The 12120-nt window shown below is 45.9% G+C and overlaps 1 protein-coding gene across 1 annotated transcript in view; it reads right to left on the bottom strand.

The window, feature by feature from the left end:
• Rxrg (retinoid X receptor gamma) overlaps positions 1–865 on the bottom strand; it is a 54424-nt gene extending 53559 nt beyond the window's left edge. Inside the window, exon 1 of the mRNA XM_004651951.2 lies at positions 388–865. Coding sequence (XP_004652008.1) covers positions 388–436 — 49 coding nt within the window. The 5' untranslated portion in view covers positions 437–865. The remainder of the gene's footprint in view (positions 1–387) is intronic.
• Positions 866–12120: the final 11255 nt, after the last annotated feature.

Raw genomic sequence — 12120 nt, 5'->3', positions numbered from 1 at the left:
CTGTAACATCACTTTCTTTACCCCCCACATTAGATACTAGGTACATCTTCGCAATTTCCTTTACTCTTCCACTTTTCGCACGCACACAAATACAGGGGATTGGAAACAAGGCTCTTTTCCTATCTTTGTCTCAGACCTTCTCCAGCTTGCTGGTTTAGACTCTCCATACAGGTCCTCTTTCGGATACGCAGACCTGCTCCTCAATCTAGGGACCCTTCTCGCCTGCCCCCCGCCCCCGACCCCAGCCCGCGCACACACTCACACGTTGTGCACGCACAGCACATGCATACGGACATGGGTGCCCTCCTTCCAGCGCCCCGGCTTCCCCATCGCCTCCCTGCCACCCCCAGACAGGTTCACCCAGCAAAGCCCGAGTGAGGTCCTTACCGCCAAAGCCTGTGGGAAACTTCATGAAGTGGGAGTAATTTCCATACATGTTTACTCTTCAGTTCATGCTCCTGGGCTGCGCGTCTTCGGAAAGTGTGCCAGCCCCTCGGGGCTCCCCCGGCTCAGCCCCGCTCCCTTCAACTTGGGCTAACAAGAGTGGTCATTGCTTGCTGGCTGCAAGGGGAGCGCGGGCTGGGCCAGCCCTCTGGGATTAGTCAGGAATCTGCCTCTAGATCCGAGAGTCCACATAGTGGGTTGAGAGGCTGTGGCAGCAGCGGCAGCTGGTGCCTGTCAGTCAGTAATCACGCATAATGCCGCTGCCTTTGCTACTCTTGCCTCTCTCTTGCAACTGCTCTCGCCGCCCGCCGCCGCCGCCGCTGCTACCGCCTCCTCCGAGATCCTGTTGCTAGTTTGATTAACTCTGGGCTGGTTTGCTGCGTGCGACTCTCCCAGCTCCCCGCTGGTCCCCAGAGATCCCTACCGGGTGACACGATCTATCAGCTAAGAACCAATCAATGTGTGACTGCTCTAGTAGGTCAGGAGGGGGGTGGGAGGAGGTGGGCAAGCCATAGATGACTCTTTTAGGTCCCTTTGCCTTGACTTGCACCCACAAAAATCAATGGGATTTTATTAAAATGCATTTTCTCACTCTGGCTCCTTTCTGTCCAGTGCACTTGTTATTTGATCTGTGAAAGGGCTGGGGGTAGGGGCGATGAGAGAACAGAGCTCTTTCATGAGCACAAAATTAGAAAAGCATGAGACTGGATGCCCAACGATGGAAAACTAAAAGAGAGCAGCATTTGGGTTTGGGGTGGGCCCCTCCTGCTTGGGTGGTCAGCCACAGTAGCCTGTGTTCTCACATTGGGAGCCAGAGCCCACTCACTGCTGAGATTACATACAGGTAGGGAGGGAGTGTTTGCCTCCACCAAGTGGTGCCCAGTCTCACGTGTCCGTGGCCGGTGGGATGACTTCGCCTTGAGCACCACCGTCACTGTGCCACCTTCTCAAAGACCACCCCCTGGGTCTTCACTATCAGAGACTCCCCTGGGTGTGACCAACCCACAGAGGAAGAGTCTAAGCTCCCGCGAGATTTGGGTCTATGTCCAGCTTTGCGGAGAACCTACTGCTCAGCCTGTATTTGAACCCCTTCAGCAGTGACGGAGGAAGCGTCTTCTATCCTATTCCATCTCTCAAGAGCCCTCACCATGAGCAGGTGTTCTGCTGAGCCAAAATCTCTTTTCCCCCTAGCGTCTCGGCATAGAATCTAGGCTACCCTGTGGAGCCACATAAGAAACACCTATGGGCCTGACACAGGAGCCTCTGTAAACTCTGACACAGATCTGTCATGAGGAACATAGTCACTTTAGACACTCCTGGCTCTTCCAGTTAGCCCTTGTATTACGCAGTGCTCAGGTCTGTTCACCACATTGACATAGACACCCTCATGGTGGAGAAAGGAGTTGGCTAGACTTGCATACTGCACTCCGTGGTGGCCCAATCTGCCTCTCCAGGAACATGGAGCACGGTGACGGAGGTGCTTCCAGAACACTCCCCAAGGACCATTGTCCTGGGACGAGCGCTGAGGAGGCTGAAGAAAGAATAAGAGGTTTTCTCCTGATATTGCACAGGATATAGATGGCCAGAGATTTAAGCCTAATCAGGACTCCATAACAAAATCAATATTCATTCAATACGAGGAGAAACCACAACAAAAACGAAGAAAATTTTACCAGTGGCAAGGGAGCAAAGTCAGAAGACAAAGGATAAAGCTGAGACAGAAACCGGAACAGGAGGAGTCAGGAAGGAGCGAGAGTGGCCCAGCCTATGTTGGCAAGGAGCTCTGGGGAACCTAGCCCTCTCTTGCCTGCCTGCTGGGTCTCAGGATACTAGTTAAGTGTGGGGTGGATGCAGCAGTGCAGAGTTCAAGAAGCCTCTGCACCAGCATCTGGGTAGCTCCACATGTTAATTCACAAGAACTAACGTGATGAAGCCTTTCTGCTCTCTGTGATGGCTCATTTGATTGACATCTCGATTGGATCAGGAGTCAACTAAAAGACCTGCCTCTGGGAGGATCTGGAAGGGCATTTCCAGGAAGGATTAACTGAGGAGGAAAACCCTTCCCCAGAGTAGGTAGAGACTTCCAGTGGGAGCCCCGATGTAAAGAAGTCTGAGGGAAAAGCTATGCAGCTTGCCTGCCTGCCTGCCTTCATTTCTTGCTGGTGAGTGTATCTTTCCCTGACATTAGAACCTACCCAGATCTTTGGCCTTCCAGTGTGAACTGCGGACCAGTGGTTCTCCAAGAATCCTCCAGGCCTTCAGCAGCACATTGGCACTGCTGAGGCATCCATCCTTGAGGACTGAGCAGCTCCCAGGTCCTTGGATTCTCTGGCCTGCAGACAGCTCTTGTTGGACTACCCAGATTATATTATATAAACCAACCTGATAAAAACTTATGCTCATTCCTTCCATTCCATTCCCGCATAGATCCATGATTGATATATTCCCCCAAGCTGGTTTGGGGTCCTACCTGAAGTATTACCTCTATTCTTCTAAAATGAAATATTCGGGGATTTTTTTCATCATCCCAGATCAATGAGGAATATATTTCTGTTGTCCACTGCATTTCTTTTTTAAAAATTATTTTTAAAATACATTTATTTAGTTAAAATGTGTGTGTGTGTGTGTGAGAGAGAGAGAGAGAGAGAAAAAGAGAGAGAGAGAGAGAGAGAGAGAGAGAGAGAGGGAATGAGAAAGCATGTTTGGGCCTCTAGCCACTGCAAACAAACTCCAGATGCATGCACTACCTTGTGCATCTGGCTTTACATGGGTGCTGAAGAATCAAACCTGTGTCCTTTGGTTTTGCCAGCAAGTGCCTTAACCACTAAGCCATCTCTTGAGCTTCCATTGTATTTTGTAACACTGGATAACAGAAATTTAATGACTTCTGAGAATATGATGAACAACTTTCCATATCTTATTCAATCCATTGGTAAAAATGTTGAAAAGAATATAGCAAAGACAATATTGTATTATCATATTGGACACCAGGAAGTCCATTCCTTAATGTCTCTAAGCACTGTAGTCTAACACTTGCTTCTTCAATGCCCTACAGAGGCCAGGTTTGCATGATACAAATTCTAGGTCCATGGCTCACAGCCTGGTGACATTTGCAAGCTCCCCAGCCTTCCTTGGCCTCAGTTACCTCGCAGGGTTACAGTGAGCATTGAATGAGTGCACACAAGCGAATCGCGTAGAACCCTTCAGATGCACAGTAAGCTGCTCCCTGTGTAAGTTTTATGATGGTGATGACGATGGCATCACATCTTCAGCAAGTCACTTCATTACTTTTTCTCCCTTATAAAGTGATGAGGCAGGGCTAGCAGAGGTCCCGAATCCTCTGCACCTTGCAAAGGAGGCCAACAAATCCACCAGTTCTCCCTTAATTGTTCATTTCCTTGACTGGGGATAGGAAGCAAGTCTCTCACTGAAGCACAAACCCAATTTTCTTTTTGTACACCAGTCAGAAAGGAAGCAAGTTTTCCCAGCTGGCTTTTTTAATATTCAGTGCTTATAAGGGCTCTTCCAAGCACTATTGAAAATCTCTCCTCTAAAATAGGTACCTACTCTAGACCCTGGCCCAAGGTCCCTGTCAAGTTGATCTGTTGATGTGGGTGGTATGTGCCACTTACTTCCCTTTACATTGGTGAATGCATTGCCTGATACTTTTCTTCACAGAATAAAAATAAATAAATTTCTTAGTCCAGCGTGGAAAGGCCTCAGCACTGTGACCCAACCTATCCTCTGCACAGTGGGGAGGGGAGCTTGCTCTGGAGAGTGGTCCTAAGTGCAGGCTTCCTACAGCTCCGCCGCGCTGCAGCCTCTGACCTGAAGTAAGCTCCTCTCTGCTTACCTCACCGAGGGGTCTGGCTTTGTTTGACTTATGTGAGTCTTATGCGATAAGAACTGGGCATGAGTTCTCTGTGAAGTAAATTCAAAGAATTAATCCTGTCTTTTCTTCCCTCCCTTTCTCTGATGGTTCCTTCAGGTATAGCTCTTTTGCCACCTATGGGAGCACCACAGGTTCATCTGCTGTCCAATTCATTCTCATTTATCTCTTGCCACTGGCCAATTCTTACCGGCTATTCAAGTCCCAGCTCAGTCCATGCAATGAGAACACTTAGGAACATCTCCTGGCCAGAGCCTGACAAAATTCATTGTCTGACGTGTTCATTCGACACTTACCAGCAGCTTAGTATCAGCAGAGATGTATGAAGGGGGAAAGATGGGTACCGTTCCTGACCTCATGAAGCTTATGCAGTGACAACAGGCATGGCTTTGCCACATCCCCAGTGGCGTGGAGCTGAGTGGTTACTTCCTTTCTTTTCATGGGGTTTCCTACATAGGTGCTAATAGATATTCAATAAATACTTTTTGTATCTAGAGATACTAGAAATGTTTACAATGTACCAAGACAAACATATCAAACAGCACCTGTGGATACTTTCCTTGTGAAACATTCCATATGACCTAATACCCCATGACAACCCAAACCTTTGCCCAAAGTTCAGACATATTAATATAACTTTTCTTCCTTTCTTTCTTTCTTTTTTGTTTTTTTGTTTTCCAGTGCAGGGTCTTACTCTAGCCCAGGCTGACCTGGAATTTACTACATAGTCTCAGGGTGGCCTCAAACTCACAGCAATCCTCCTACCTCTGCCTCCTGAATGCTGGGATTAAAGGCGTGCGCCACCACACCCGGCTTTAACTTTTCTTTTTAATCTATAGTTTAAAAGACTTTTTAAAAAAATTTATTTATTTATTTATTTATTTGAGAGCAACAGACACAGAGAGAAAGACAGATAGAGGGAGAGAGAGAGAATGGGCACGCCAGGGCTTCCAGCCACTGCAAACGAACTCCAGACGCGTGCGCCCCCTTGTGCATCTGGCTAACGTGGGACCTGGAGAACCGAGCCTTGAACCGGGGTCTTTAGGCTTCACAGGCAAGTGCTTAACTGCTAAGCCATCTCTCCAGCCCAGACTTTTTTTTTATTGACAATATACACAATATACCATGGTCATAATTACCTCCCACCAACCTCTTTGCCCTCCCTCCCATACTTCCTCCCACACATTGAATCTCTTCTTCTTTCCATCTAGCCCCTGTTATATTTTGATGTCATCAACTCTTTCCTGTTATTATTCAGGTCTGTGTGAGTCCTTTGAGGTCATGAATGCCTTGGCCAGTTTGTGTCTGGAAGACAGTAAGTACCATAAACACTCCTCCCCTTACTTCGGTTTGTGCGTTCCTTCTGCCACCTCTTCTGCAATGGTCCCTGAGCCTTGAAGGATGTGACAGAGATGTCTCCCACTGTGATGAACACTCTCTTCTCAGAACTTTGATAAGTTTGAGTCACCCAAATGGCCACCACCATCTGAAAAGAGAAACCTCTGTAACTGAAAATAAAGGTAGCGGTAATATACAGGCATAAACATAATTATTTAGAAGGCAGTTTGGTGGGCGCAATGCATCAATTTAGCCAAACAACAGTACTGAAACAACAGTTGTAGTTTTCCCCCTAGGACCTATGACCTCCTCAGTCATAGGCTTTTGGTTAAGTTTTCAGCACGAGGCAGGAATTCCCTCCTGCAGAGTGTACCTCAAGTCCAGTCAGAGAGCAGTTGGTTTCCCCGTAACACACATGCCACCATTGTACCAGCTGGTATATTTGACCTGGCTGACTAGACATAAAACTTGTAGGGCCCACTGCTGGTTAAGATTGTTGATGACTTTTCTCCCCCAACAGGCTACACGGCTCTTCCTAGCATCATGACAGCTAGTCAGCAGCTCCAGCTTGATTTCTCAGCGTCTACTGTCGTTAGCAACAGGGTGTTACCATCCAGTTCTAGTGGGCAACCTAGAGCTGTAGCAATAGTCTGTAATGTTTTAGGAGCCACCAACTCCCTGGAAGGTATCCCACCCTTGGCACTAAAATTTTCTTATAACAATCTATGGCTTCTGGACATAGCATTATCCCACACTTTCCACAGCCCACAGAGTACTTCTACCCAAACTCTGTCCCTTTTAGCATGTATATTTTTTAGCTAGGAAAAAAGTACGTTTCCATATGGCTTGTTCATAATATCTTCAATTTTAATTAACCATCCTCCCACCCCTCCCCTCCTCCATCTTCTCCCCTGACCCCACTTAGATAATCTACTGTTTTTTGCTCAATGTCATTGTGTCTTGTCTTGTGTATTGTCATTACTGATATAATGACAATATCCCAACTAGCTAGTATTTCCCCACACAGTTCCAGTACCTTCAGTCACTCCAGTAGTTGTGGCTGCTACTGGATTCTCATCAGGCTGTCAAATGAAAGAAATGTTTAGTGTCCACAGGAGGAATTAACTAGTTCATTTATAAGAATTCTGAGCATACATCTTGTCAAGATCAACTATGGCGTCCTCTTAAATGATATATTCAACTTCGATTAAAGAGCCTTGAGATGTGCGTTTGAGTAGTTGAAAAAGACTTGCATTTTCACTAGACTGCTTGACATGAACTCAGCCAATAATCTTATATTTACCCTGGAAATCAAAAGATTTAGCTTTATCTTCTTTGTGATAGCTTTTGTTTGTTTTGAATTTGACCAATGTAAAGTGTTTTGTAGCAAACACAATTAAAAATCCAAAACAATTTACTTGACGGTTACCAGTACATATCAAGTACAACCTTTATTTTAGTTGTTTGTAAACGTTTGTGAGCATGTGGTAGGTGTTTGGGCGTGTGAGTACAGGTGCGCCCATGCCATAGCGTGTGTGCAGAGGGCATTGGACAGCCTCAGGTGTCAGTCCTCTCCTTCTGTGCTGCTTGAGGCAGGATATATTATTGTTTGGCATTTCATTTCCAGGCTGGCTAGACCTTGAGCTTCTGAGGATTCTCCTGTATCTACCTCCCATCTTGCCATGGGAGTCCTGGGATTACAGATGCTTATGTTAGTTAGGATGCTCAGATTAACACGGGTTCTGGGGATCCAAACTCAGGTCCTCACACTTACATGATAAGCACTTTATCCACTGAGCCATCTCCTCAGCCCCAAGACATAGAATTTAGATGCACATATCTCCACACTGATATGGTGGATTAATACTTTATAATTTATAATGCTTTACCTACACAATAACACATTAAAATTCAATGTGTTTCCCAAGTATTAGAGTTAAGTAGGGAAGGCTTTATTTTCTCAATATCTCAATTTTACAAACGAGAAAATTATCACCAAGGCTGTGAAGTCACAGATGAGAAGACAGTTATTCAAAAACAGAAGAAAGAAAATGAGATTTTGAGTATGGTCATACCACGAGGTAGTGACAGAATTGGATATAAAAACCAGGCCCTCAACTCTGACTCCTAGCTAATTCTTCCAGACTGTGGTCCTTCTCTTACTAATGATATGTTTCCATTATACATGTGTGGGCCAGAAGGGAGGTTTCCTACATTTTGTTTTATCTCTCTGTTATTCATTCAACACTTACCAGCAGCTTAGTATCAGTAGAGATGAATGAAGGGGGAAAGATGGGTACTGTTCCTGACCTCATGAAGCTTATGCAGTCTGATGGAGGAGATGGATATTAAACAAATACCCAGAGACACATATATCATTATGAACCAAGATAAGTGCTATGAAGGAAAATAATTGGATGAGATCAGTGGCTATAGCAGAGGAATCCAATTTAAAGCGAAAGGTCACAGCAGACTTCTTTGGGGCAGTGGCAATTACAGTCAGGTCTAACAGATGAGTAGGGCTCAATCTGGAAGAGGGGGGGATATGGGAAGGGATGTACCAGGCAGAGGAGCAACGGGTCCAGCTGATGTGGGATGGAGTGAACACTTGGAAACCAAGAGGCCAGGAGATAAATGATTTCTGCCTCCCACACTGAACGCTCTGGCTTCCCAGAGAGCCACTGTCTCAGCCATGGAAGGGTGTCAGATGTACCACATCAATGTCAGGCTCCACACTGCTGCAAAATCTACCTTCCTGGCTTGGCCCCATCTCACAAACTCGTCACATGAATCATCATTTTCCTTTGATGCCTGCCCTCTCTCGGTAATTGACTTCAGGCATATATATTCATTTTACTCCCCAGGGAGCTCAAAGAGTCAAATACTATCTCCCTGAAGGCCACCTTTAGGTGGCCTTCTGGTTGGATTACTTTCTCAGTCCTAGATTGTCGAAACCTGTAGCTGATATCACTCTCATGCCACTCAACATGTTCCTCCCTGTATGATCATGAAAGTATCTGAGAACTCTTTAAGCATAGCAAAGCCTAGACGACTGGTAACTAACCCGAGTCATTTATGTAGCTCACAATGCCACCATACCAGAATCTCACTAGGAGAAACCTGTAAATAGGTAACAGATGGATGAATGAATGCCAGTTGACTGTGCTGAGACCTCCTGATGTCATCTCCAGAGTGCTGAGCATGATGAAGTAAGAGAGCCTCTTCCTAGCTCCCAGTAGTTCTTAAGAGGCCAGACTCATCTTCTTGGAATCACATCCCTGTGTGGACAGGAACAGTCCTAGCATTGCTACAGCACAGTCATCTCGGTTACAGATTATTTGAGGACAGACATGCGTCTTCAGCACAATGCTGCTTAACTTTTTAAGTTAGAACTATCTCAGCTATCATCAAAAATAGGGTTATTTCCATCTGGCCTGAAAATGTCCAAAGGTACAAATGACACTGTCATCCATGGCTTAGGAACCAATTATTAGTTTTTATCATAGCCATTTGGTCCAGTCACTGGTGAGGTGAGCTGAGTTGGTTCCCTTTAACAAAGCTATTTACAAACTTAGTCTAACACTGGACTTACAGTGGAAACACAAACACTGGTGCCTATGTTCACCACCAACAATTATTCACTTGGTGTCAGGGGAAAGTCTGGGCTTTGGGACTGTTAAAGAACCCCACAGGAGTCTACTATGCAGCCAAGTTTTGGAACCACTGACTTCAGGAAGGAGATCCTCCTTAGAAAAGGAGCAGAAAATGAGAAAGCTTCCCGAGGTAATTCCAGAGAACCAGTAAGATCTGCTTTAACCATCTGCTGGGATACCCAATGAACCAAATGTGCTCTTGCTGATCCAAAGATGTGATTGGCTATATCCATCTGCTGTGTAGACTTAGTGCATTAGTGTGTTCTGACTTAAGGTTTGCTGGCACTGTGCCCCAGCATGCTCCCCACCTTCTCCCTCTGCAGTCAAAATCTTGTTCCTTAAAGGCCAGTTCTTCAGTCAAATCTTCCCTTATGAGTAGTTAATACTTCCACTGCTGCCCCCCACCGAACACAGATTAAATCTTTCCAGCATTCATTTAAGTTACCTTTGAATCATAATTCACTGTCAAACTGGAATCTTCTTACATACAAGAAAAATCTTGTTTTTATTTTTCTATTATTAAGGAACCTAGCACTCTGCTTTGTAGACAGTAAGTGCCTGATAAATACCTTTAGAATGAATGGTAAAATGACATTTATTAACAGGACAGCTTTTATCCCTGCTGTGGAGCGAGGAGATTAAGCGTAGCTTATAAACTACCCATAAAGAAATGAGGTTGCCACGATGTCATCAAGGAGGAAAGAACAGTTGCATAGACACCTCCTCCTCTTGATTCCCAGCCATTTGATGATCATACAACCCTCCCTGTCATAAACAAGTTAACCACAGCTGCAATGCACATGGGAGCTCTCAGGATACAGAACAACTGTGATCATGCTGAGAGAAGAATGGAGCAGAGACCAGGGGAAAACATCTGGTCCCCTCTGGAGAGGAGCCAGCAGTGCCGCTACAGAACACTCTAGTCTAGCCTGAGTCCAGAGCCAATGAGGTGGATGTCACACTTGAGTCTAAGGAAGCCTGTTCAAGTGCCTTAAAAGAAGGAAAAACTGAAATGCAGCCTTGTTCCTGAGATTAAGTCATTGCCTCTTGGAATCTATTGAACTAATACACATTCAACTGTTTTGTGCTGGTTCCTGTCCATGCATATTCACACACTCAGGTGTAGATTTGGAGGCTGCAACCCAATCGCACACAAGCAGAGAAGTCTATTTTCAGATCCTCCTTTCTCTTGGGGAAGAGACTAAATATACCACCCAGTGACTACAGGAGGCAGGTTACCATTGCGGGCAGCTGGGCAGGGTGGGGCAGGCAGGGATATCAAAAGCTCTACTGTTAACCTCACACAGCCCAAAGGTCCTACCACTTGCTGGGTTATATTTACATGAAGGCAAATGTCCATTATCTTTGATTTCGTTTCTATCCAGGATCTCCTGGGGATGGGCTTTGTATGGTAGGAAAAGCCACTATGTTGTCTCCTCTGAGGATCCACTGAACCAAGCATGTAGATGCTCCATTCTAGGCGTGAGGCAAAAGTTAGTTGGCACTGTTGTGTAATATTTATCTCATAAGCAGGCTTTGAGGTTCTACAAACAATGGTAATGACATTTCTCATACCTAGAACATCTGATAATATACAACATGCTATAGTAACTGTGGAAGTTTGAATGTATGTCCCCATAGACTCAGGTGTTTTATTACAGTTTGTAACTTGGATCTCCAGCCACTTGGTTAGGGGAGGGGTCACTAAGCTTTCTACCTCCTCCCAACAATGTCACCAAGTTATAATCACATCAATGGATTAACCCAGGCATGCCAAATCTTCAGTCTAAGGGTCACATGTATCCCAAGATAGCTGTCAATGCAGTCCAACACATTTGTAGATGACAGCATCATGTCTCAGTGCCAAAAAGTTGGACTTCCCTGATGAATTCAGAACCCTCACCACTTCCCAGTCGCTTCCCAAAAGCCTGTCAGCTAGTCTTGAACACATGGGCCTCTGGAAAGACACTCATATGTAAGCTGTGGAGCGGAGTCAAGGCTAGAAGCCAATTCTTCTGACTCTAAATTCTGTGCTCTTCCCATTGCACTTCACTCTGGACACACAGTCCTTAAGCCATCCACACCCTGGCTCCTGGCAAGAAGGAGATCCTGTCTCTAGTCAGATGAAAGTTCTAGAAGATAGGTGGAATATGGCGGTGAGGCTGGAGGGAGGTGGTGTTGACTTAGGACTATAGGTCTTAGAAAGACTTAGATGAGAGGAAGTAGGAACATAAGCAGAGCAGGACAAGAGAAGTCTCCAGTCAGGGGACCCAGAGGATTTCACAGCAAGGAAGAGGGCTCTGACCTGACGCAACGGCTCGCAGAGAGAAAGGCTTTCTGACTGCCTGCGGTTTCGCCCGTGAACAGCTGTTAAGGATGCTATGCTATTTCTGAAAGGGCCCAAACATCACCGGCACCCATGGTGGAATTTCAGACATATCAGCAGACTGGTATTTAGGGAGCAGATATTTAGGGAGTGGAGCCTCTCCGACGCCAAATCAAAGTCCATGTGTGCGGCTGGCGTCGCTGCCATATCCTCCCTGAGGAGAGGCCACTTGGTCCTCGCTGATCTTGCTCCGGATTTCTGGCAGGCGTCAGCCCGCCAAGCCTAGAAAGGCTGTGAAAGCACAGATACAGAGGATATTGGCCACAGAGAAGCCTTCTCTTGGCAGATAAAAAGAGCCACCAAGGACCTCAGGCCACCAAAAGCCAAAGCAACAAGAGAAGAAATTCAATTAATCCAAAAAGTAGCTCTGAGACATCCATTGTTCTGGTGTCGCCATTGGAGAGACAGGG

This window comes from Jaculus jaculus, chromosome 1, assembly GCF_020740685.1.
Source record: "Jaculus jaculus isolate mJacJac1 chromosome 1, mJacJac1.mat.Y.cur, whole genome shotgun sequence".
Classification (NCBI taxonomy): domain Eukaryota; kingdom Metazoa; phylum Chordata; class Mammalia; order Rodentia; family Dipodidae; genus Jaculus; species Jaculus jaculus.
The sequence above is the reverse complement of the archived record's forward strand: the minus strand, read 5'-3'. Positions and strand labels throughout refer to the sequence as shown.